Consider the following 23,015-nt stretch of genomic DNA (forward strand, 5'->3'; position numbering starts at 1 on the left):
AAAAAGAGGAAGAGAGAGAGAGAGAGAGAAAGAATAATCTTCCATCCACTGGTTCATTCCCCAAATGGCAGCAATAGCCAGGGCTGGGCCAGGGTGAAGCCAGGTCTCCCAGGTGGGTGGCAGGGACTCGAGTACTTGAGCCATCATCTGCTGCTTCCCAGACACAGTCAGAGGGAGCTGGGTCTGAAGCAGCGTAGGAGGGACTCCAGCTGGCGCCCTGAGATGAGCTGAGGGCGTCCCATGGGATGGCTTAACCCACAGCACCACAACGCTGGCCCCTCCACTAAGGTTGTAAGGTAACCTTGTGTCCATTCCATGGAGGCATGAAAAGCTGCCCGGGAAACTTCCTGGACCCTGTGTTTTCTTTGGTGATATTCTCAGTCTTTTCCTTTATTTCTTCTTGCATCAATTTTGATAAATTTGTGCTTTCCAGAAAAACCTTTGATTATCTTTTTCTACTTCAGTGTTAGAAATCTGTGCTTTAAAACCCTCCCCAGCCCCCGGAGTTGCTGCGGCATCTGTCTTCAAGTCATCGCTCATGGGCTGTCTCTTCTTCCTTAGTCACCTTTTCTTGCTTATGGTAAAGAATCAGCTCTCGAACCTGTCGGTTCCATGACTCTTTACTTCCTCACTTCTTTTGTGATTTTATCTGTGTTAATGCCACCTCCCTGCTTTTCTGAAGTCTTTCTGTAGTTGGGTTCAGTGCTTATTTATTTCTGTTTTAATCTTTTTCTATCCTAGAACCGAGCAACATGGAATTCCATGGAATAGAATAAGATGGGCAGGACAGAGGGGCTGTTTTTATGGACAGGGAAGGGCTGGGAAAAGCAGAAAACAAAAACCAGAAATCGGATTGGTTATTTCAGTCTTTCCTTGTCAGGCAAGGCCTGGGAGGCAGAACAGTAGGAGAGTAACTGATTGGCTGACGTCAGGCTACTTGGAGCTCCCTTTTTGTAAAGATTAGGGAATAAGCCGGCGCCGCGGCTCACTAGGCTAATCCTCCACCTTGCGGCGCTGGCACACCGGGTTCTAGTCCCGGTCGGGGCGCCGGATTCTGTCCCTGTTGCCCCTCTTCCAGGCCAGCTCTCTGCTGTGGCCCGGGAGTGCAGTGCAGTGGAGGATGGCCCAAGTACTTGAGCCCTGCACCCCATGGGAGACCAGGAGAAGCACCTGGCTCCTGCCATCGGATCAGCACGGTGCGCCGGCTGCAGTGCGCCGGCCGCGGCGGCCATTGGAGGGTGAACCAACGGCAAAGGAAGACCTTTCTCTCTGTTCTCTCTCACTGTCCACTCTGCCTGTCAAAAAAAAAAAAAAAAAAAAAAAAAAAAGATTAGGGAATAAAAGGACCAAAGCAGGGGAGCGTCATCGTCAAGGCCAAGAACACTGGCCTTGTCTCCTTCTCTCCTGATTCCTGGGAAGGGCAAATGAGAGCTTTGTTTCAATTTATCACATGGGTGACTCCATTTTTATTTTTAATCTGATCTATTGGAGCCTAGTAAACGAGTTTCACATAATTTAAATTTTTTAATAATTAATTTTTATTTGAAAGGCAGACACACACCACACATGCGCGCGCGCGTGCACGCAGTTCTTTTCATCTGTAGGCTGAACTCCTCCAATGCCTGCAACAGCCAGGGCTGGGCCAGACTGAATCTAGATCTCCTACCTGGCTGTGACTCAAGTACTTGGACCATCACTTGTTGCCTCCCAGGGTGTGCAATAGCAGGAATATGGGATCCGGAGCAGAACTGGGACTTGAACCCAGGCTCTGCAGGATGGGATGTGAGTGTCCCAAGTGACATCTTAATCCCTGAGCCAATCACTGAACCACACACCTGCCCCAGCTTCCTATAATTTCTTAAAAAAAAAAAATGTGCCAGCGCCGCGGCTCAATAGGCTAATCCTCCACCTAGCGGCGCCGGCATACCGGGTTCTAGTCCCGGTCGGGGCGCCGGATTCTGTCCCGGTTGCTCCTCTTCCAGGCCAGCTCTCTGCTGTGGCCCGGGAGTGCAGTGGAGGATGGCCCAAGTGCTAGGGCCCTGCACCCCATGGGAGACCAGGAGAAGCACCTGGCTCCTGCCATCGGATCAGCGCAGTGCGCCGGCTGCAGCGCGCCGCCCGTGGCGGCCATTGAGGGTGAACCAACGGCAAAGGAAGACCTTTCTCTCTGTCTTTCTCTCTCTCTCTCACTGTCCACTCTGCCTGTAAAAAAAAAAATGTATTTTCTTCTGAGTATAGCTTTGGTCACATCCAATACTTTTTTAAAAATTTATGTATTTACTTGAGAGGCAGAGTTGCAGACAGAGACACAGAGAGAGAGAGAGAGAGAGAGATCTTCCATCCACTGATTCACTCCCCAAATGGCTGCAACAGCTAAAGTTGGGCTGATCTGAAGCCAGGAGCCAGGAGCTTCTTCTAGGTCTCCCAAGCAGGTACAAGGGCCCAAGCACTTGGACCATCTTCTACTGCCTTCCCAGGCCATTGGCAGGGAGCTGGATCAGAAGAGGAGCATCCAGGACTTGAACCTGTGCCCATATGGGTGCCGGTGCTGCAGGTAGATGCTTAACCCCTTATGTCACAGTGCCGGCCCTTTACTGATAGTGCATTGTTGGTATTGTAGGTTTTGCATACTGTAATATTCACCCCTTTAGAGCATACATTTTGCTTGTAGTTGTGAAAACTGCTTGTGAGCAGTTTTTTGTGAGTGCATTTACATGGTTTGCAATCAGCACTATCTAATTCTATAATATTTTCATCACCCCAGAAAGAAACCCATTAAATGGTCCCTCCCATTCCCTCTACCTGCTGCAGTCCCAGTAACACAAAGCTATTCTGTGTTTCTGTGAATTTGCCAATTCTGGGCATTTCAATAGTTGGAATTATGCAACTTGTGAAATTCTCGTATCCTGCGTTTTCACTTAGTCTAGTGTTTTCAAGGTTCCCCCATGTTGTAGTATGCATGAGGACATCATTCCACTTTAGGGCTGAATAATAATCCACTGTATGGACCTACTACGATTTTATTTATCCATTCTTCCGTTGGTGCACATTGGGCTGTTTCTGCATGTTGGTTAGTAGTGAGAAGTGCTACTAGGAACATCGATGTCTAACTTTTTGTGTGAACATGTGTTTTCAGTTCTCTCAGGTATAGGCCTGGAAGTGGAATTGCTAAGTCATGTGGTATTATGGACCAAATCACATCCTTCCAAAATTCATTTGTTGACCTCCTATAGCAGAATATGAAGGTGTTTGGAGATAATGCCTTTAAGGTGAAATAAGATTATACAGGTGGGCTTTAATCCAATGGGACTGGTGTCCTTATAAGAAAAGGAAGGGACCAAGAATTCTATCCAGGTTTCCCACTTGGGTAGCAGCAACTCAATCATCTGAGACATCACCCCAGGACATCACTTGTGTCCTGGGGTGTGCATTAGCAGGAATTCGGGATTGGGAGCAGAGCCGGGCACTCTGATGCGGGACGCCAGTGTCCTGAGTGGCATCTCAATCGCTGCCCCAGATGCCCACTCCCAGGTGATGAGGTTTCTGGAGGGACCACATTCCTTCGTGGGGATTGCCACGTTGTCCTCCACAGCAGCTGCACCGTTTTGCATTCCTGTTTTCCCCGTCTCTCACCAACACCCAGTGTTGTTTCTTTCTGACCATGGCCTTCCATGGTGGATGTGAAGTGGTGGTTCCTTGTGGTATGGATCTGCCTTTGCCTGCTGACTGATGACGTTGACGTCTTTTCCTGTGCCGGCTTTTCTTTGGGTCACTAAGCTATATGAACACAGACGTGGATATATTCTGGGTTCTAGACACCTGTATTTGTTCTAGACACCTGTATAGGTCTGCTGAGAAAACGGGTCTCCTGGAATAAATGCGGTGTTTCCACAGCCCTGGGAGCTGGGAGTGCAAGAGTGAGGTATTGGCAGGGCTGTGTTCTCTCTGGTCGTCCTAGGGGGTACTCCTTCCTTGTTCTTCCAGTCTGTGGTGTTTGCCAGCTGTATCGCTGTTGCAAACACCTGGGAAGGGTTACATGGGAAGCAGGGGGTTCATTTTGGCTCACAGTTTTGGAGGTTCACAGTCCAAGATCCAGACAGCGAGGGTCTGATGAGGGCCTCAGATGGTGGAGATGGGAAGGCAGCAGAGAGAGACAAGGAGCATGCTTATGCTTTTTTTAGGAGGCCAGGGTGCTCTCCCCTAATAGCCTAATTCATGTAAATCCATGCAAATCACTTCCCAGTGCCCCACCTTTAGACATCATAATTGGAGTAAGTCCCATCCTTAATCTATTATCAAGACTCTGGGAATCAAGCCCTAAACATGTGGGCCTTGGTGGGGGTCAAGAAGAGAGGGGAGGGGGAAGAGCCAAGCTATCACCCGAACCCTAACCCCAGTAATCCCTGGTATTCCTTGGCTTGTGGGTACACCACATGGCCATCTTCTCCCCTGTGTGACTGTCTTCCCTCTGTGTGCCTGTCTCTGTGTCCACATGTTCCCTGTTCATAAGAACACCGGGGTTAGGACCCACCTGAATGACCTCAAGTTCCTGTTTCCAAATGAGGTTGCCTTCTGGTCTACCAGGGCTCCGGACAACACAGCTTTTTAAAGGATGCAATTCAAACCCATGTAAGCCTTACCTGGGTTTCAAATATTTTCTCGCACTCTGTGGGTTGTCTTTCAATTTCTTGAGAGTGTCATTGAATCACGTAAGCTTTTGATTCTGATGAGGTCCTAACATCTATTTTTTTTTCCTTGATTGCTTGTGCAATCTAAGGAACCATCGCCTAACCCAAGGTCGCGAAGATTTAGACTTATGTTTTCTTCCAGCTTTGTACTTTCGACTCTCATTATTTTCGAAGCTGTGTTTTCATTTCCAGATGAAGAGCTTTTATTTGTTTATGGTTCTGATTTTACTGCTTCACGGTTAAAGAAAGGCATTTGTATAACTTTCACTCTTTTCTTGGTAACTATTGAGGCTTTCTTTGTGGTATAAGACATAGTAAGCATTTCAACTATTGCACAGCTTCTTTAGAACAATGTGCTTTATTTGTGGTTCTTTCTCGCTACACATGCACACAATTAACTATGATATTCAATTCTATTTCTGTAGTTCCTACTTGATGGTCCAAAGACAGCGAGGCTTACAGTTCCCATTCTCTTGTGATTTTGTTAAAACTCCTTGTATTTGCCATGAATTTTCTTTTAGATACTTCAATTTTGCTGATACACTTTTAGTTTCTCACCTTCTCCTTTAAAAATTAAAAACAAATTATTTGAGAGCCAGAGCTAGAGAGGGAGAGAGAGACAGAGAGACACAGCTTCCATCTGCTGGTTTAGGCCACAAATGCCAAAGCCAGCAGTGGGAGAGGGCGACAGAGCTGGAGTTGGGAGCCGAATCCAGGTCTCCCACACGTGACGGGAGCCATCACTGCCGCCTCCTGGGGCTACAAGAGCAGGAAGCTGGAGTCGAACTGAGCTCAGGTCCTTTGAGGTGGATCTTAGCCTCCAGGCCGTTCTGGCCCACCTGCTGCCTTCTTACCTCGTCTCCTCTGGCTCCTGTTTGTTCTCCTCCTGCCGTCCTTGTGCAGCTTTCTGCACCTATTGGGTAGAGGCCATGTTTTCTTTCTTACTTCCCTCCTTCCTTTCTTTCAAGATGTTTTTATTTATTTAAAAGTCAGAGTTACCCAGAGAGAGTGAAGGAGAGGGGGAGAGAGAGAGAGAGAGAGAGAGAGAGAGAGAGAGAGAGGTCTTCCATCTCCTGGTTCACTCCCCAATTGGCCACAACAGCTGGAGCTGTGCCAATCTGAAGCCAGGAGCCAGGAGCCTCTTTCAGGTCCCCAACATGGATGCAGGGGCCCAAGGACTTGGGCCATCTTCTGCTGCTTTCCCAGGCCATAGCAGAGAGCTGGTTGGGAAGTGGAGCAGCCGGGACTTGAACTGGTGCCCATATGGGAATGCCATTTACCCGCTATGCCACAGCGCTGGCCCTCATGTTTTCTTTCTTCTCCTGGAAGGCTCCAAATAGACATCTTACAGGTCCCCCTGGCAGTCTCGCTCAATTACTTTTCAAGGTACGCTCCTCCTGAGGTTTCAGAATAATGTTCTGAAATGTTCTTTCATTTGCCCGATTTCTTGATATTTTCTCTATATTTACACTTGAACAATGAGATAGCCAGTGTTTGCCCAAAACCAAGATGTGTGAGTTGCCCTTTGCATCGGTTGTGAGGCTTTTAGGTGCAGGTTGACATAAAGCTCAGTGCATCTGACTTTCACGGCAATGATTTCTGAGCTCACATATGAAGACTACAGTGACCGCCGGTCGTCCAGTGCTCAAGAGGCCCTCAGAGATCCAGGTTCTTTCTGCCTTTGCTCTTCTGCCATTCACATCACAGAGGCTGCTGCCTCGCGGTGGCAAGTTGGCTGCAGCAGCTCTAGATTCACACCCTTACCATCCCTAGGCAAAGAAAAGAGCTACTGCTTCCTTGTAGGTTGTTTTTCTTTTTCTTTCTTTTTTTTTTAAGATTTATTTTATTTATTTGAAAGACAGAGTTACAGGGAGAGGCAAAGACAGAGAGAGAAGAGGTCTTCCATCCTCTGGTTCACTCCCCAGATGGCTGCAACGGCCGGAGCTGCACCGATCCGAAGCCAGGAGCCAGGAGCTTTTTCTGGGTCTCCCACGTGGATGCAGGAGCCCAAGCCCTTGGGTCATCTTCTACTGCTTTCCCTGGTGCATTAGCAGAAGGATGAATCGGAAATGGAGCAGCCGGGTCTCGACTGGTGCCCATTTGGGATGTTGGCCTCACAGGTGGTGGTTTTACCAGCTATGCCACAACATTGGCTCCAGCTAACTTCTTTTATTGAGCAAAACAAGCTTATAAACCCAACCTTAAACCAATCATTGGCAAAGGGAAGGAGAACCCAGAAATGTCTCAAAAGAACCAGAATTTAGGGGCTGGCTCTGTGGCACAGCAGGTTAATACACAGCCACAGCACCGGCATCCCATATGGGCACTGGTTCGAGTCCCAACTGCTCCACTTCCAATCCAGGTCCCTGCTAATGCACTTGGGAGGGCAGCAAAGGATGGCCCAAGTGCTTGGGTCTCTGCCACTCACGTGGGAGACCTGGAGGAAGCTCCTGGCTTCAGCCTGGCCCAGCCATGGTCATTTGGCCATCTGGGGAGTGAACCTGAGGATGGAAGATTCTCTCTCTCTCTCTCTCTCTTTCTCTCTCTAACTCTGCCTTTCAAATAAATAAATGTTTCAAAAAAAAAAAAAAAAAAGAACCAGAATTTACTGGAGTCATGTCTGGGTAACAGCCGACCCTGAATAAAAAGCTAGACTCGGCCAGCAGGAGAGAGAGGCATGGCTGTTGACCAGGCTTCCCTTACTGTCTGTGACACTCTTGGCTCTATTTGAGCACTGGCTGAATTTCATCACACATTCCGCAGCCGGGGAGCAGGTGGTAGGGCTCAGTTTTTAGTTTCATTCCCAGATTTTATCAGACTTTCATCTCTGTGTCTCTGTGGGGCTCAGATGGAACTATCTCCCCTCTATGTCCTGGCCATCTGATGCTTTTCCACAAATGTGTTTCAAAAAATGGCATTCGGAGCCTCTACCCATCTCTGCCCCAGTCTGCATCTACAAGGGACCATGCCACTGCTCAGAGAGACTCTTCAGCAGCACCACCCAGGTCTTTCCTGGATTTAGGCTGCGAAGCTCTCCTGGGGGCGAGAGGGGAGCATTTTTCTTCCAGAACGGCTGGAGAGAAGAGTGATGGCTGCCAGGGTCCCATTGGCAAAGACTGGGTTGTTGTCTTTCTTTCTTTCTTTTTTTTTTTTTAAGAGTCAGACACTGGGAGGAAAGGAGAAAGGATTTTTCAAGTTATTTTTAGGCTGGGAGGCATGCCGCGCTGTGGGCAGCCTAGCCTGGGCTTCACTACAATCACAGTTTTCGATCCAGCCCCACTGGCTGCAGCATCGCTAAAAGCAGCCCCTCACTGCCCAGCCTCAATCAGGCAAGCGGCTGCTGGGAGGAGTTGATGGGGCTGTCAGGGGCTTTCAACGCTTTCTGGAGCTTTAGGTTTTAACGGGAATTTCAGAGCGTGTTGAGGTGGGGCTGCCAGACAGATGCCGCTTAGAACTGCAGCCACCTTCACACCCATTCCAAAGAGGAGGTCACGTGTCCTTTGTCCCCACCTGCCTGAAGCCACGGCACAGCTCCCTGTTGTTGGGGCCGGCAGGTGTTTCCCATCATCCTACCCCGGTCTTCTCAGTTTGGTTCCCTGGCGACCACTGGTTGCTGTCAGGACATGCGTGGGGCTCCTTTCCAGAGGGCAGGGAGGGGCCTGCCTCCCGGTACCCCAGCCCTCCTTGCCCGGGTTCCTTCTCCCTCTCTGTCTCCCCGTGCTTCCTCTCCTGCACCGCTCTTGGCAGAGCTGCAAGCTCATTTTCTGCAAGCTGCTCTCCTCTCTGCGTGTTTGCCCGGGCTCTGGGTCTCCACTCGCGCCCCAACGCGTGTCTGAGCTGTGGAGCTGCCTTTCTGACATCCGCTCGTGGGAACCCCAGGCTCAATGCACCTGGGTGCGGTCGTGACCTTTCTCTCAGTAACCCCGGGCATCCTCACCTGTGAGTACGTGGGTGTGTGTGCATGAGTGTGTGTGAGTATATATGTGTGTGGGGGTGTGTATATGTATGTGAGTGTATGAGTGTGTGTGTGCATGTGAGTGTGTGATGTATGTGTGTGTGAGTGTATGTAAGTGTATGTGCATGAGTGTGAGTGTGTGTATACGGGTGTGTGTGAGTGTTGTGAGTGCATGTTTATGGGTGTGTGAGTATATGTGGGTGTGTGAGGTTAGTGTGTGATGTGTGTGGGTATATGTGAGTATATATAAATGTATGTGCATGAGAGTGTGAGTGTGTGTATACAAGTGTGTGTGAGTGTTGTAAGTGCATGTTTATGGGTGTGTGAGTGTATGTGAGTGTGATTGAGGTTTGTGAGTGTGTGAGTGTATGATGTGAGTGTATGTGAATATATAAGTATGTGCATGAGTGTGAGTGTTGTGTGTGTATATGAGTGTGTGTTGTGAGTGTGTTTATGGATATGTGAGTATTTGTGAGTATGTGATTGAGGTTTGAGTGAGTGACGTGTGTGAGTGTATATGAATGTGTGATTGATTGAGAGTTGTGACTATGAGTGTGTGTTTGTGTGTGTGTGTGAGTGTGAGCATGTGAGGGTGTGAATTTGAGAGTTGCAAGCAAGTGCGTCTGTGTGAGTGCGAGTACGGGTGAACGTGGACGCTGGGTGAGTGTGAGGATGTGTGTCTTCGTGTGTGAGTGTGTGAGGGCGCTGCCCTGCACGGACATTCTCTGACTTGACTGCCCCACCTGCCGCAGGGATCATGGAACTGCTCTGGGCTGCTGGCGGCGGGGTGCGGTAGACGTGAGGGGTGCGGGGTGGCAATGAGCGTGCACGAGGATGCTGACACCCCCCGAGCTGCCCCCTCCTGCCCCAGGGAAGCTCACCGTGCAGGCAGCTTCCCTTCGCTTTCCCTTCCCCCCTGCTGCTGCGCGGCGGTCATGGGCTGCTGGCTCCACGGGCTGCTGGCTCTGTGAGCTGGGCGCCTGTGGAGTCTGCGTGGAAGTGGGACCGTGCAGTGTTTGTGTCTGTGACTGGCTTATTGCACTCAGCATATTGTCCTCCAGCTTCCTGTGGGACCGAGTAATGTGCCACGCGTGTCTGACTTCTTGTGGATCCATTCGCTGCCTCGCGGGCACTGGGCTGCTTCCGCCTCTTGGTCACTGTAATGGATAGGGCCTGCACTGCCTCTCCAGGACCTGTTTCCAGTTCTTTTACAAGTGGCAGTGTTGGATTGTGTGGTCATTCTATGTTTGATGTCAGAAAAACTGATTTTTTTTTTATTTGAAAGGAGGGGGGAGAGAGGGAGGGAGAGAGAGAGAGAGAGAGAATACGAATCTCCTATTCATTGGTTCACTCCCAAAATGCCTGCAACAGCCACCAGTACTGAGCCAGCTGGAAGCTGGGACCTGAGCATTCAGTGTGGACTCCCGCTGGGTGGCAGCGCCCCGACTCCTGGGACCACCCCCTGCCGGCTCCCACGTATGCACTGGAGGAAGCTGAGCTGGGGTTGGAGTCAGGACTCAAAGCCAGGCACTCCACTGTGACACGCGGATGTCCCACGTGGCATTCCAAGTACTGAATCCAATGCCCGCCTCTATTACCAGTTTTTTTTTTTTTTTGAAGGGAGTTTCATGCTGTTTTTCATAGTGACTGCACTACTTTATATTCTTACCGACAGTGCACAATGTCTCCAATGTCCTGTCCTCTTTGCCAACACTTGCAAACACTTATTTTATCTTTTTTAAAGATTTATTTATTATGTATTTATTTGAAAGGGAGAGTGACAGAAGAAGACACAGGAAGAGATCTTCCATCAGCTGGTTCACTCCCCCAAATGACCACAAAGGTTGGGGCTAGTCCTGGCCCAAGTCAGGAGCCTGGAACTCCATCCGGGTCCCTCACATGGGTGCATGGGCCCAAGCACTGGGGTCATCTTCAACTGCTTTCCCAGGCGCATTAGCAGGGAGCTGGATTGGAAGTGGAGCAGCTGGGACTTGAACCTGAACTCATATAGGATGATGGAGTCACAGACAGCAGCTTAACCTGTTAACGCCACCACACCAGACGCCTGTTTATTTTTTTTTTATAGTGATTATCCTAAAGGGTATGAGCTCATTGTGGCTTCGAGTTGTGTTTTCCTGATGATTAGTGATGTTAAGTATCTTTTCATGTGCTTGTTGGCTAATTGTGTATCCTCTTTTTGAGAAATGTCTATTTGTCTCCTTTGTCCATTTAAAACTTTAAAAATTATTTATTTGGGGGCCAGTGCTGTGGCAAAGTGAGTAAAGCTGCCAACTGGGTGCCAGTTTGAGAGCTACTGCTCCACTTCCTGTCCAGCTCCCTGCTAATGTGCCTGGGAAAGCAGTAGAAGATGGCCCAAGTCCTTGGGCCCCTGTACCCACGTGGGAGACCCAGAAGAAGCTCCTGACTTCTGGCTTTGGACTGGCCCAGTTCTGCAACTGCAGCTATTTGGGGAGTGAACCAGTGGATGGAAGACCTCTCTCTTTGTCTCTCCTTTCTCTCCCTGCAATTTTGCCTTTCAAATAAATACATAAAAAAAATCTTTTAAAAACATTTATTTTATCTGTTTGAGAGTGAGAGAGGACTCTCCCATCTGCTGGATCACTCCCCATATGCTCTCAGAAGCTGGGGCTGGGCCAGGCTGAAACCAGGAGCCAGGAGCCAGGAACTCTGGTGGGTCGCCCTGGGTGGCAGGAACCCTATCACTTGAGCCATCACCTGCCACCTCCCGGGGTCTGTGTTAACAGGAAGCTGGAGTCAGAAGCCAAAGCCAGGGATGGAATCCAGGTGTTCCAGTGTAAGATGTGGGTGTCTTAATGGCAAGACCAAATGCCTGCCCATTTTCATTTGAGTTACTCGGGTTTTTTGTTATTGAGTTGTAGGAGTTCTTTATATACTCCAGATATTAACTCCTTAAATATATGGGGGGTAAATTTTTTTTCCTATCCTGTACCTTGCCTTTTCACTATGTTTATTGTTTCCTTTGCTGTGCTGAAGTTGTTAAGTTTGATGGAGTCCCATTTGTCTATTTTTGGTTTTGTTGCCTGTGCTTTGGGTGGCACATTCAAGAAACCATCGCCAAATCCAGTGGCACGAATCATTCCCTCTGTTTTCTTCTAGGAATTTTGCAATTCCAGGTCTGTTGTCTAGGTCTTTAATGCATTTTGGGTTTGATTTTTGTGTGCAGCATAAAGGGAGGGTCCAGGTTCATTCTTTTGCACGTGGTGATGCAGCTCTCCCAGGGCCGCTTGGCGAAGAGGCTGTTGTTCCCCGCGTCGCATAGCTGTGGGACCCTGGCGGAAGTTCATGCGTCCCACTCGTGAGGACTTCTGACTTGGCTGTCCTGTGCCCTTGGTCTAGAGCTTTGGTTACTGTAGCTTTCCGGTTGTGCTCACCAGTCATGGTGCTTTGAGATTCCATATGAACTGTAGGATTTTTTTTTTTTCTACTTTCTGCACAGAATGCCATTGGGATTGTGATAGACACTGCTCTGAATTTACAGAGTGCTTTTGATAACGTGGTTATTTAACAATATGAGGCATCCTACGCCAGAAACACAGCATGTCCTTCAATTTATTTGTATTTTCTGTAATTTCTTTCAGCAGTCTTTTCTAGTTTCAGAATACAAGTCTTTTGCCTCTTTGGTTAGTTTATATCTAAGTATTTTGTTCTTTTCGATGCTATTGTAAATGGAACCATTTTCTTAATTTCCTTTTTGAATTGTTCATTGGTAATGTACAGACTCACAACTGATTTCTGTGCATTGGTTTTGTATCCTGCAACTTTACTGTGTTTATTAGTTCCAAAGTTTTTTTTATGGGACTTATCTACAGATAAGATGCCATCATCTGTGAGCAGAGTTGAATTCGCTGCCTCCTTTCATTTCTTTTTCTGCTCTCACTGCTCTGGCTGGACCTGCTTGTACTAGCAGTAGAAGTGGCAAGAGTGGGCATCCCTGCCTGTGTCCCAATCTTGGAGGACAAGCTGCCAGCCTTTTGCCGCGGACTGTGACATCCACTGCGGGCTGTTCATGTATGGCCTGTATTACTTTGAGGATAAATTCCTTCTACTTCCAGTTTGTTGAGCATATTTCCACATTGACCAGACCATGAGGAGAGTTAAGTCGCTGGCCTCCCGTCCCCAAATCATAGAAAACATAGACACAGCCTGGGGGACAAGAACCAGCCACTGTGAGGGTGGCTGGGGTGCAAGCCGTGGGCAGAGGAGGCTCTCACTGACCCCGCCCCAGGCCACACCCTGGTGCCCACAGCCCCGCCCACTCAGCCCTAACCCTGCCCACCCCCACCCCGCTGCCCTGCGCGTCCAGCTCCCGGCTGTTCTCCCTCCCCAGCCCCCCCGCAGTCTGTCCCGGTGAAGAACCCCACATTCTCTACTTTCAGCACCCTGGGAGGAAGATGAGATCCGTAGGGAGCGAGTGGAGCCCCAGAGCGTGTCCCTGTCGTGGCGGGAGCCCATCCCCGCGGGAGCCCCAGGGGCCAACGGCACGGAGTACGAGATCCGCTACTACGAGAAGGTCAGTGGAGTGTGGGGCCGCCAGGAGCCGTCCCTTCCCCAAGCCCTCCTGCCAGCAGATGCCCTTCTTCCTGCTTCCCAGGCGTGCCCACCAGTCCTCCTCCCACAGGTGCACTCCAGCCTCTCCCCCCACATCTGCATCTCCACCCCCGCCCCGGCTTACAGTTGACCAAGACCTGTCTTGGGGGTGCTGGGTCAGATCCCGCGTCTGAACCTTCCCCCTGCCCTTTGCACAGCCCTTCTCAGGAACCAGAACACAGAAACACCACACTGCTTCCCATTTTACCAAAGTGTGGGGCCTATTGCTAGGTGGTGTGGGGTGCTGGCAAGTGTTAACACCCAGTTCTCCCAACGGCAAGCGTTCAAGTTATTATTAGTCCTATGGATGCAAAGGGTGTGCCCTGGCATGCATTAAGTAACTGCAGTACTTTCAACTGTGAACTGCAGGTGGCTGATTGATTCCCACAGAATACTTACCCTGGTTTTTGCTAACCCCTTGAAGTCATTGTCAACCTATGGTTGCAGCTAAGCCATGGTTTGACAAATGAACCCATGATGCTCTTCTCCTCTAAATGTGATACATAGCCTCCTGTAGAGCTGCTTGTCACCCTGATGCAAGTGACATTCACGTAAGTGGCTCCTCTTTCAGTGTCAACCCTCTCTGTGTCACAAATACAGGCAGCCCCCAGTGACAGGGAGGACTGCTTTGCTGCATTAGGTAACTTTTTTTCCCAAGCAGTTGAACAGTTATTTTAATTGTCTGAAGTGAAATCTTCGTTCAGAGTTCCGGCTAACTTTCTAACTCCAGGAAGTCTGCTCAGGGCTGTGATTGTTAGGAGGGGATACAGGGAGAAGGAGGGAGTCAGCAGTCCCTGTGGGGTAGGTCACTTGGGTGCCCAGAGGATGCGGGCTGGGGGTGCCACTGGCTGAGACGGAGAACCACTGACTACAAAGAGCAGGCGTGGGGCGAGGGGGTGGGCCTGGTTTTGCCCATGCAGCATTCACGGGACTCATGACACCCTGGTGGAAGATGGTCTGAAGCCAGGGAGAGGCCTGGGCTGCAGAGGGAAAGAGCTGAGGGCTTTGAGGGTGGACATGGAGCAGGATGCAGGGAAAGAGTAGCCAGGATGGGGCCCTGGGGGACCCTCTTGTTTAGGCAACAGCGAAAAAGGGACACTAGGAAGGAGCTAGGCATGCAGCAGGTGCTTAGAAAGGACTCTCTGACTGACGTCGGGATGAGAGCAAGGCCAAGAGTACAAGACTGAGCCGGCTGGGTGGCCCCAGCCCCTTCGGGAGTGTGTGTCTACTGGGCGTTCGGCCTATTGGTTAAGATGCCCGGGCCCTGTATCCGGTGCCTGGGTTCAATACCTGGCTCTGCTCGTTACTGCAGCTTCCTGCAAATGCAAATCCCAGAAGGCAGCAGCGATGCTCTCATCACCACACAGGTGTGCGGAGCGTCCACGCAGGAGGCCCACCTGCCTAGGCAACCACGGGAGGGACTCTAAATTCAGTAAGTCTGTAGCAGGCTAATTTGTTTTTATCTGAAAGGTAGAGTTACAGAGAGACGGGGGGGGGGAGAGAGAGAGAAATAGAGAGAGATATCTTCCATCTGCTGGTTCATTCCCCAGATGGCTTCAACAGCTGGGACTGTGGCAGGCTGAAGCCAAGAGCTTCTTCCAGGTCTCCTAGGTGGGTAGCAGGGGCCCAAGCACTTGAGCCATCTTCCTCTGCTTTTCCCAGGCTGTTAGCAGGGAGCTGGATTGGAAGGGGAGCAGCTGGGACTTGGACCATTGCCCTTATGGGATTAGCAGGCTAATTTTTAAGTTGATAATTTTGTATGGCTTGCGAATGATGTTATAAATATCCAAATGGCCCTTGGCAGAAAAACTGCTCCCCACCCCAGCTTAATCACTGGGCTCCTGCCACCCACAGGGAGACCTGTACTGAGTTCCCACCTCCCAGCTTCAGCCTCAGCCAGTTGCAGGTATTTGGGGGTATGATTCAGCAAAGAGGAGTCAGTCTCTCTCTCTCTCTCTCTCTCTCTTTCTCTCTCTTGCTGTCTATCTACCTCTCAAATAAATAAAAAGAATTTTAAAAGCTTTATTTATTTAGTTGAAAGGTAGAGTGACAGAGTGAAAGGGAGACACAGAAAAAGATCTTCCTCCTCTGGTTCACTCCCCAGCATGGCTGCAGCCAGCAACGCTGGGCCAGGGCAAGGCCAGGAGCCAGGAGCTCCCTCCTGATCTCCCACATGGGTGGCAGGGACCCAAGTATTCGGGCCACCATCTGCTGCCTTCCCAGATGCATTAGTAGGAAGCTGAACTGGAAGCGGGGCATCCGGGACTCAAGTGGCACTTCGATGTGGGATTACAGTGTTCTAAACAGTGACTTAACGCTCTGCACACAATGCCGGTCCCAAGGGGAAAACATTTTTTTAAAGAGGATAATGCAACAGGAGCTATATTTGAGGGGCTTCTGGAACTCCCATGGAGCCCACCAAGTGGAAGTATGACTGGTCACTAGGCCTGGACAGATGTCACACAATGCTTCTCATCTCAACTTCCCTCTGCACACCAGCCGGGGCCACTCCGCAGAGCGGCTTGCCCAAAGCACTTGGCAGCTGCTGAGGCTGGCAGCCTTGCTCCTTCCTCCTCCCCACCCCAACCTACCCCCTCTCACAGGTCCTGTGGCCAGTGCTTTTCTTGTTTCAATACTGACGTGCATGGAAGGGACAGTCTGACCCACCCAGCCCCGATTTCTGAATTCCGCATCTATACGGCTTTGGCCATAGGATGCCTGAAGTAGGGGGAGGGGTGCCCTTCTGGGGACTGGGCACGTGGCAGGGGCTCTGATAAGGTCGGGGGGGGGGGGCAGAGATGAAATCGTGGGAGGAGTATCTCCGGTGCAGAGTGCTGGGGCCAAGTTGGGGCAGCTTGACCAGGATCACCAAGCAGGACCTGAAAGGCTTCAGGTGTCACCTTGACCCTTTCTTGGCCTCACCTATGAAAAAGGAGAGGTAAATGCTGACTCCACCCAAGACCCAGCGCGTAGCTGCTTATCCAGGGGCGGTTTTTGTATCAGTGAAACAAAGCAAAACAAGCAGTTGTGTCTCAAGGGAAAGGAAAATCCTAGTGAGCCCTCAAGGGCAAGGCCCATTTTCTAGCATCTGCTCCATGCTACACAGAGGTGGGCTGTCCTCCACACGCAACGAGAGGTGGGACCCTGTGGTGGGGAGAGAGACAAGGGTCCTGTGGGAGAAATCTGGGGGTTGCCCCAGGATGATTGGGGTCAGGGCCCCCACCCAAGCCCATGCCCAGCTAAGGGTATTTCTGCTGCCTGCCTGCTCCTTCTCTCCCACCGTCCTCCTGGGGTTGGGTCTGGCCCTGGCCGGGATCGCACTTCTCTTCCCTCTCCAGGGTCAGAATGAGCAGACTTACTCCACGGTGAAGACAGGGGCGCCCGCGGTCACCGTCACCAACCTGAAGCCGGCTACCCGCTACGTTTTTCAGATCCGGGCGGCTTCCCCGGGGCCCTCCTGGGAGGCCCAGAGCTTCAACCCCAGCATTGAAGTGCAGACCCCTGGGGAAGGTGAGTGGCGTGTGCAAAGGGCCAGGGGACTGGGCGTGGGATGAGTAGAGGGGGAGAATTACGTGTGCAATGAGGGGAGCCTGCAGCACACCTGCAGCACATGAGCGCGTGTGGAATCCCCCAGCCCTTGCTCGCTCACTCACAGGAATTACCCCAGATCCCTGTGCTGCAGGAGCTGGCAGGTGCAGGCTCAGGGTCAGTTGTAACCCCCATCTCAGCCAAAGTCGGCCTCCCCCCGGGGCCCGTCCCCGGAACCTCTGCCACTTTGTCGGGAGGACGTCGCGGTCCCCTCTTGCGGTGACCTCCCATTCTCCTCCTCCCTCCCATTCTGCTTCTCCCTCTGCTGTGGGAGAGGCTCAAACTGGGACAGGGTGCCTTCCCCCACCAGGCCTCAGGGTTTGGAGCAACACAAGATCCTGCGGCTTTGGATGGGTGCATTGTAGGGTGCGGGGATTGTGTCTCCGTAAAGCTGCCATAAAAACAAAACAAAGCACAAGTTGAGCATAAGCGATCTGGGTCCTAAAACATCTCCAGCCTCTTCAGGGCTCAGTGTGGCTCCCCCCACCCTCCCCTCCCTCCCCTGCCCGCCCCCCCTTGGACGCCTGCAGAGCTCTCTCCTTTGCTGCTCCGCCTGCTGCTGACCCAGCCCTCAGGATCTCACCTCTATCTACCCGGAGCAGCTCATGAAAGTGTTTTCCCCAACAAAGGCAGCTCCCCCCTAAGAGGCATTCTGGCACCAGCTGTCAAGATAATACTTCTTCCCAACCTGCTACACGACTCTAATCCAAGATAGGAAGAGTTCTGAGCCCAAGGGGAGGTCGAGATAAAATGTTGAGGGAGTTTGAGTTCTGGGAAGGAAGACGGCACTTCTTGCTCCAATGCCTGTCTGTGCCGACCTGGGCCAGGTGCTGGGGAGAGGAGATTAGAGCTCTGTCTCAAAGGCCGGGGAAATTGTGAACAAGTGGAGGTGGGCAGGGAAGGCACTTGGGGTGGAGGAAGCCGGCTGCACAAAGGCTCATGGGGTTGGCAGGGTGGGTGTGGCGGGCGCAGGACCTGGGGCTGTGAGCTGAGCTGGGCTGAGAGGGTTCTTGTTAACTCGGTCCCTCTCTGTCAGGGACTGCTCTGTCCTCGGCCTCCCACTGGGGCGTGGCCCTGGCTGTGGGGTGGGTAATGGTTCACCTAACCTGAAGGACACTTTTTTCAGTGAATTGTGACCCCCAAATCAGAATTTTTAAGAAAGATTTGTTAATTTATTTACATGAAAGGCAGAGCGACAATGAGGGGGAGAAAGAGAGAGAGAGAGAGAGAGAGAGAGAGAGAGATCGAGCGATCTTCCATCTGCTGTTTCACTTCTCAAATGCCTGCAACACTTAGGGCTGGGCCAGGCCAACACCAGAAGACAGGAACTCTACCTTGGCCTCCTACATGGGTAACAGTACCTAAGCACTTGGGCGATTCTCAGGCACATTAGCAAGAAGCTGGATTGGAAGCAGGGTACCTGGGACGTGAACTGGCACTCTGATATGGGATGCCACACTGTCTTTTAAAATAATTTTATCTATGTATGTATTTATTTTCATTTTCTTGGAAAAGCAGAGAGAGAGAGAGAGAGAGAGAGAGAGAGAGATACCTTCCATCTGCTGGTTTACTCCCCAGATGCCCACAACAGCAAGGGCTGGACTAGGCCAAAACCAGGAGCTGAGAACTCAATCCATGTCTCCCACGTGGGTGGCAGGAAGCTGAGTGAGCCGTGCCCTGCTGCCCTCCAGGGTGGGTAGTAACAGAGAGCTGGGATCAGAAGCAGAGAGGAGGCTCACCCTGGCACTCAGTATGAGATGCAGGCATCCCAAGCAGGACCTTACGCATGTGCGGAATGCCCGCCTCCCCCACTCACATCGGAAAGCGTGCTCTACCACTGTGTTCATCATCTCTAGCCGTGTAACAAACTAGCCCAACACTTAGCAGTGAAAACAACCAGTGTGCATTATCTCATGGTTTCTGTGGGTCAGGAATGTGGGCCCCATGTGCTGGGTGCGTTGGCTCCTGGTCTCTTCCCAGGCTGCAGTTGAGGGGGCCGGAGGCAGCTCAGGGCTTGACTGGGAGAGAACCTTCCCTCCTCCCTACCCAGGCTCTGGATTCTTGCAGACTGGGAGCTAGTGAGAGAGCCAGAGGGCACCCGTGGCAGAAGCCACACTGTCCTGTAACCTGATCTTGGAAATGACATCCCGTCACTTTTGCCATATTTGAATCGTGAAAAGTGAGTGAACCCACCAGATCCAGCCCGTGTGGCTAGGGAATGAGTAGCAGGGAGTGGGGGGCCCAGGCGTCTTTGTCTCTTTCTCTAGCTCCATCTACACAGAAGCCCCATTTCCAATAGTGCTGACAGCTCCGCTCGCCTTCTGCCCCTGGCCAGACCCTGGGCCCTGTTCACCCCTGCAACCCTGAGCTCTGAAGCCCCCTCTTGGGCCCTAGCTTTGCTGCCGTTAACTCCTCCTTCTTCTTCCGTCTCTGTCATTGGCTCTGCTTCGTCCCTCTCCGATTCTTGGGCTGCTTGGCCCCACATCATCTCTACCCAGTCACAGGTTATTCCGCAGGGAAAGCTCCCAGCTCTGCTACCCTCATGCCCTGCACCGGCCCTGCTGGTCCCCTGCTGGGGCCGTCGCCCTCCTGTCCCACACATGCTGAGACTGCCTGCACAGGTGCAATTTTCCCATCTCGGTTCAGTCTCAAGGCGGCTCTGTTTCGTCCCCATCCAAAGCTTCACCTGTCTCAGGCACCTCGCCCCGCCCGCACTCCCAGCTCAGCACACGCCTTCATTCCTTTTCTCCTTTTGCAGGAGCTCTGTCTGCAGCCGCTGGCTCCCTGAAACCCTCAGGATGAGGTTCATCCTGAGTCTGGCACTCCCAGTTCCTGGCATCCTCCCACCCTCCAGCTTCACCCCGCGCCACTCTCTGCCCGCATGCAGTCTGTTCTGCAGCCACATGGGCTGACCTGCCATTTTCCTTCCCAGCAGGTGCATCTGAGCCGCCTCGGAAGCCTTTTCAACCTGCAGGCGCAGTGTGGATGACACGGCTTCCAGGAAGCCTTCTCGCTGGTTTTGGGAAGCAATTACCGTGCTTCGGCCCAGCCTCGGCTTCTTTGTTGTTGTTGTTCTATAGCCTGGATTTTTTGTTTTTCTTCCCCAGCTTCCTGCTCTTTGCACTCCTTCAGGACAGGGACTCCCGTCCATTCACACGGTGTTCCCAGGGATGGATGGACCAAAGGATGGGCTGAGGGAGTGGGCTCTGGGGCCCTCTCTTGGGGAAATGGTTCAGAGCGGAGACTTGGGAGTCCGGGAGAGGCGTTTGGAGTCAGATTCCAGTCTTAGGGGCTCACCACTTATTAGCTATGTGACCTTGGGCAGATCATATAACTCTTTCCAGTCTCTGCCTGAAAATGGAGACAGCCACAAGCCACATCCTACTGGACTGTCTTGATGATGAAGCACGCAGCACGGTGTCTTGAGTGGATTAAATGTGCATGTAATGGTAGCTCCTCTTACTGCAGACCACCACCCCCCCAACCCCGAGCCCCTGTCAATCTCCGCTTACCCGTTGGAAAGGCAGTAGGGAGGCCCGCCCCTGCCTGCCTGTACCCCTCTGCTCCCTCGGAACTGGGGTGCCCGGAAAGTGCCCTGTCCTGGGAGCAGAGGAAGCGCTTGGACTCCCAGTGCCACTTTGGTCAGTGGGGCTGCTGCTGCTGGGGGCAGCAATGGGTGCAGAGAAGCCGAGGGAATCCTGCCACGGGGTGAGGATAGGGGTCTGTTGTGGGGCTTGCCCACGAGCCTGGTCCTCTGCCTTCCTCAGCCTCATGGTTTCTCCCCCCACCCCCAGTTGCCTCAGGGCCCAGGGACCAGAGCCCAGCAGTTGTTGTCACCGTGGTGACCATCTCAGCCCTCCTTGTCCTGGGCTCCGTGATGAGCGTGCTGGCCGTTTGGAGGAGGTAGGTGGCTGGTCCCAGCCTGGGTTTGGGGACTGGGGTGGGGGGAGTCCTACTCCTGTGCACATTAACGTGCTCCCAGGCACCTGTGTCTGCACCTGCTCTGCACACACAGCACACTGCTCCATGGATCTGGGCACAGAGGGTCCCGGCCCCTCCCCCTCTGCTCCTGCAGCAGCCAGCCCTGCAGCTGGCTCAGCCACTCTGGGATAAAAGGGATTTAGCTCCTTAACTCATTAAATGTCAGAAGGCATCACCGGGGGTGGGATCGAGCTCCGGCTGCTCTGGTGCGATTAGGATTCTCCCGAGCACGGAGGCCCCCCAGCCCCTGCCCTCAGGGGATCTTGAGGCCCTTAAACACAGGCAAAGGGAAGAAAGGCAGGTTGTGTGAGTGTGCATGTGTGTGTGTTGGGCAGGGAGGGAGATTCATAAACCAGAACCCCCACCCTCACCCCTACCCCCACCCCAGCAGAAGGCAGCTTGTAGGAGAAAAGGCAGAGAGGAGCTGTCGCGTGGTGCTTGTGTCGGGGCGAATATGGGCGAGAGAAGGTTCCAGTTCTTTCACACGCAGCAGAGGCCCCGTGGCATCTCTCTCTCCTCCCGTGCAGAGGCAGCCAGGGGCAGCAGGCCGGGGCTGAGCTCAGCAGACTGGGGAGGGCGGAAGGCTGCCTGAGCTGGGCTGGAGCGGGGAAGCGGAGGGGAGAAATGGCTGGGTGGGGACCCGCAGCCCAGCACGGCCGACTGTGGGCTGGAGGCAGCGCGAGCTTGGGTCTGGCCTTGGCTTGTTGCTGGGCCCCCACCGGGGCTTTGAAAGTGACCAAGGAGGAGAGGACACGGTCCCGCCAGTCTGGGAGCCGGCTCTGCCTGGACCAGGGGAGTCAGGATGGCGGGACCGGGGGAGGGAGAGGAAAAGGGGATGGCCGGATGCTGCCATGTCTAGTCTTGGCTTTGAGCAAGGGGCTGTGGGAGGCAGAGGAGGAAAGGAGGAGAAGCGAACAGGGAGCACTTCCTCGGGGCAGAGGCTCTGCAGGACAGGGCACAGGAGCAGGCAGAGTGAGCTGGCGCTGGGTTCCGACTTGCTCACTGCTGAGCTGCCCCCTATCCCCGCTCCATGTATCTGCACCATTCACGCTGGGCCATGGTTCCCTCGCATCCCACTCCCCCGTCTGTCCTGTGCGCTTGCTGCTCACTAGGTCCCATGGTCCCATGGAAGCATCTGCTTCTCTCTCTCTCTCTCTCTCTCTTTTTTTTTTTTTTTTTTTACAGGCAGAGTGGACAGTGAGAGAGAGAGACAGAGAAAGGTCTTCCTTTTGCCGTTGGTTCACCCTCCAATGGCTGCCATGGCCGGCGCACTGCGGCCGGCGCACCGTGCTGATCCAATGGCAGGAACCAGGTACTTATCCTGGTCTCCCATGGGGTGCAGGGCCCAAGCACTTGGGCCATCCTCCACTGCACTCCCTGGCCACAGCAGAGAGCTGGCCTGGAAGAGGGGCAACCGGGACAGAATCCGGCACCCCGACCGGGACTAGAACCTGGTGTGCCGGCGCTGCAAGGTAGAGGATTAGCCTAGTGAGCCGTGGCGCCAGCCCTCTCTCTCTCTCTCTTTAAAAATGATTTTATTTACTTATTTGAAAACAGAAAAGAGCGAGAGAATGACAGACACCTTCCATCCACATGTTCACTCCCTAAATACTCACAGCAGCTGGGGCTGGGCCAGGCTAAAGCCAGCAGCCAGGAACTCCATCCGGGTCTCACATATGGGTAGCAAAGACCTAAGTACTTAGGCCCCTATCTGCTGCCTTTCCAGGTGCATTAGCAGGGAGTGGGACAGGAAGTGGAGCACCTAGGACGCAAACCAGCACTCTGTTAAGGGATGGCGGTGTTACAAGCAGTGGCTTAGTGCCCCGTGCCACGATGCCCGGCCCTGACTCTCTTTTAACCACGCACCTTCTGTCGCTCCTCCATCCACTCAGCCTTACCCCTTCATCTGCACCCGTCTCTCCGGGAGGCTCCCCCTCACCCACAGAAGTCCTGACACCTCCTGGGCAATTTCAGTGGCCACTGGACAGCCGGTCCCAGCCCTTGCCTCTTGGTTCTCTGACTCCCGTATTTGCAAGGACTTCTCTCCTGTCCCGCCTCCCTTCCTGGCCATCCTTCTGGGCTGCCCCACCCCCACAACTGTCACCCAGCTGTGCTCACTGTCCTCTGGCAGGAACAGCTTTTGCACCTCAACTTCTCACCATGCAGTCCACAAG

General features: G+C 52.5%; 1 protein-coding gene across 3 annotated transcripts in view; it reads left to right on the plus strand.

Annotated features, from left to right (window-relative positions):
• EPHA10 (EPH receptor A10) overlaps positions 1-23,015 on the plus strand; it is a 44,358-nt gene that overhangs the window by 13,418 nt on the left and 7,925 nt on the right. For 2 of the 3 annotated variants that reach the window (XM_051832033.2, XM_051832035.2), the window contains 3 exons: positions 13,062-13,195; positions 16,611-16,782; positions 20,655-20,763. In XM_051832033.2, coding sequence (XP_051687993.1) covers positions 13,062-13,195; positions 16,611-16,782; positions 20,655-20,763 — 415 coding nt within the window. The remainder of the gene's footprint in view (positions 1-13,061; positions 13,196-16,610; positions 16,783-20,654; positions 20,764-23,015) is intronic. The other variant, XM_051832034.2, reaches the window with a different exon arrangement.

This window comes from Oryctolagus cuniculus, chromosome 7, assembly GCF_964237555.1.
Source record: "Oryctolagus cuniculus chromosome 7, mOryCun1.1, whole genome shotgun sequence".
Taxonomy (NCBI): Eukaryota; Metazoa; Chordata; class Mammalia; order Lagomorpha; family Leporidae; genus Oryctolagus; species Oryctolagus cuniculus.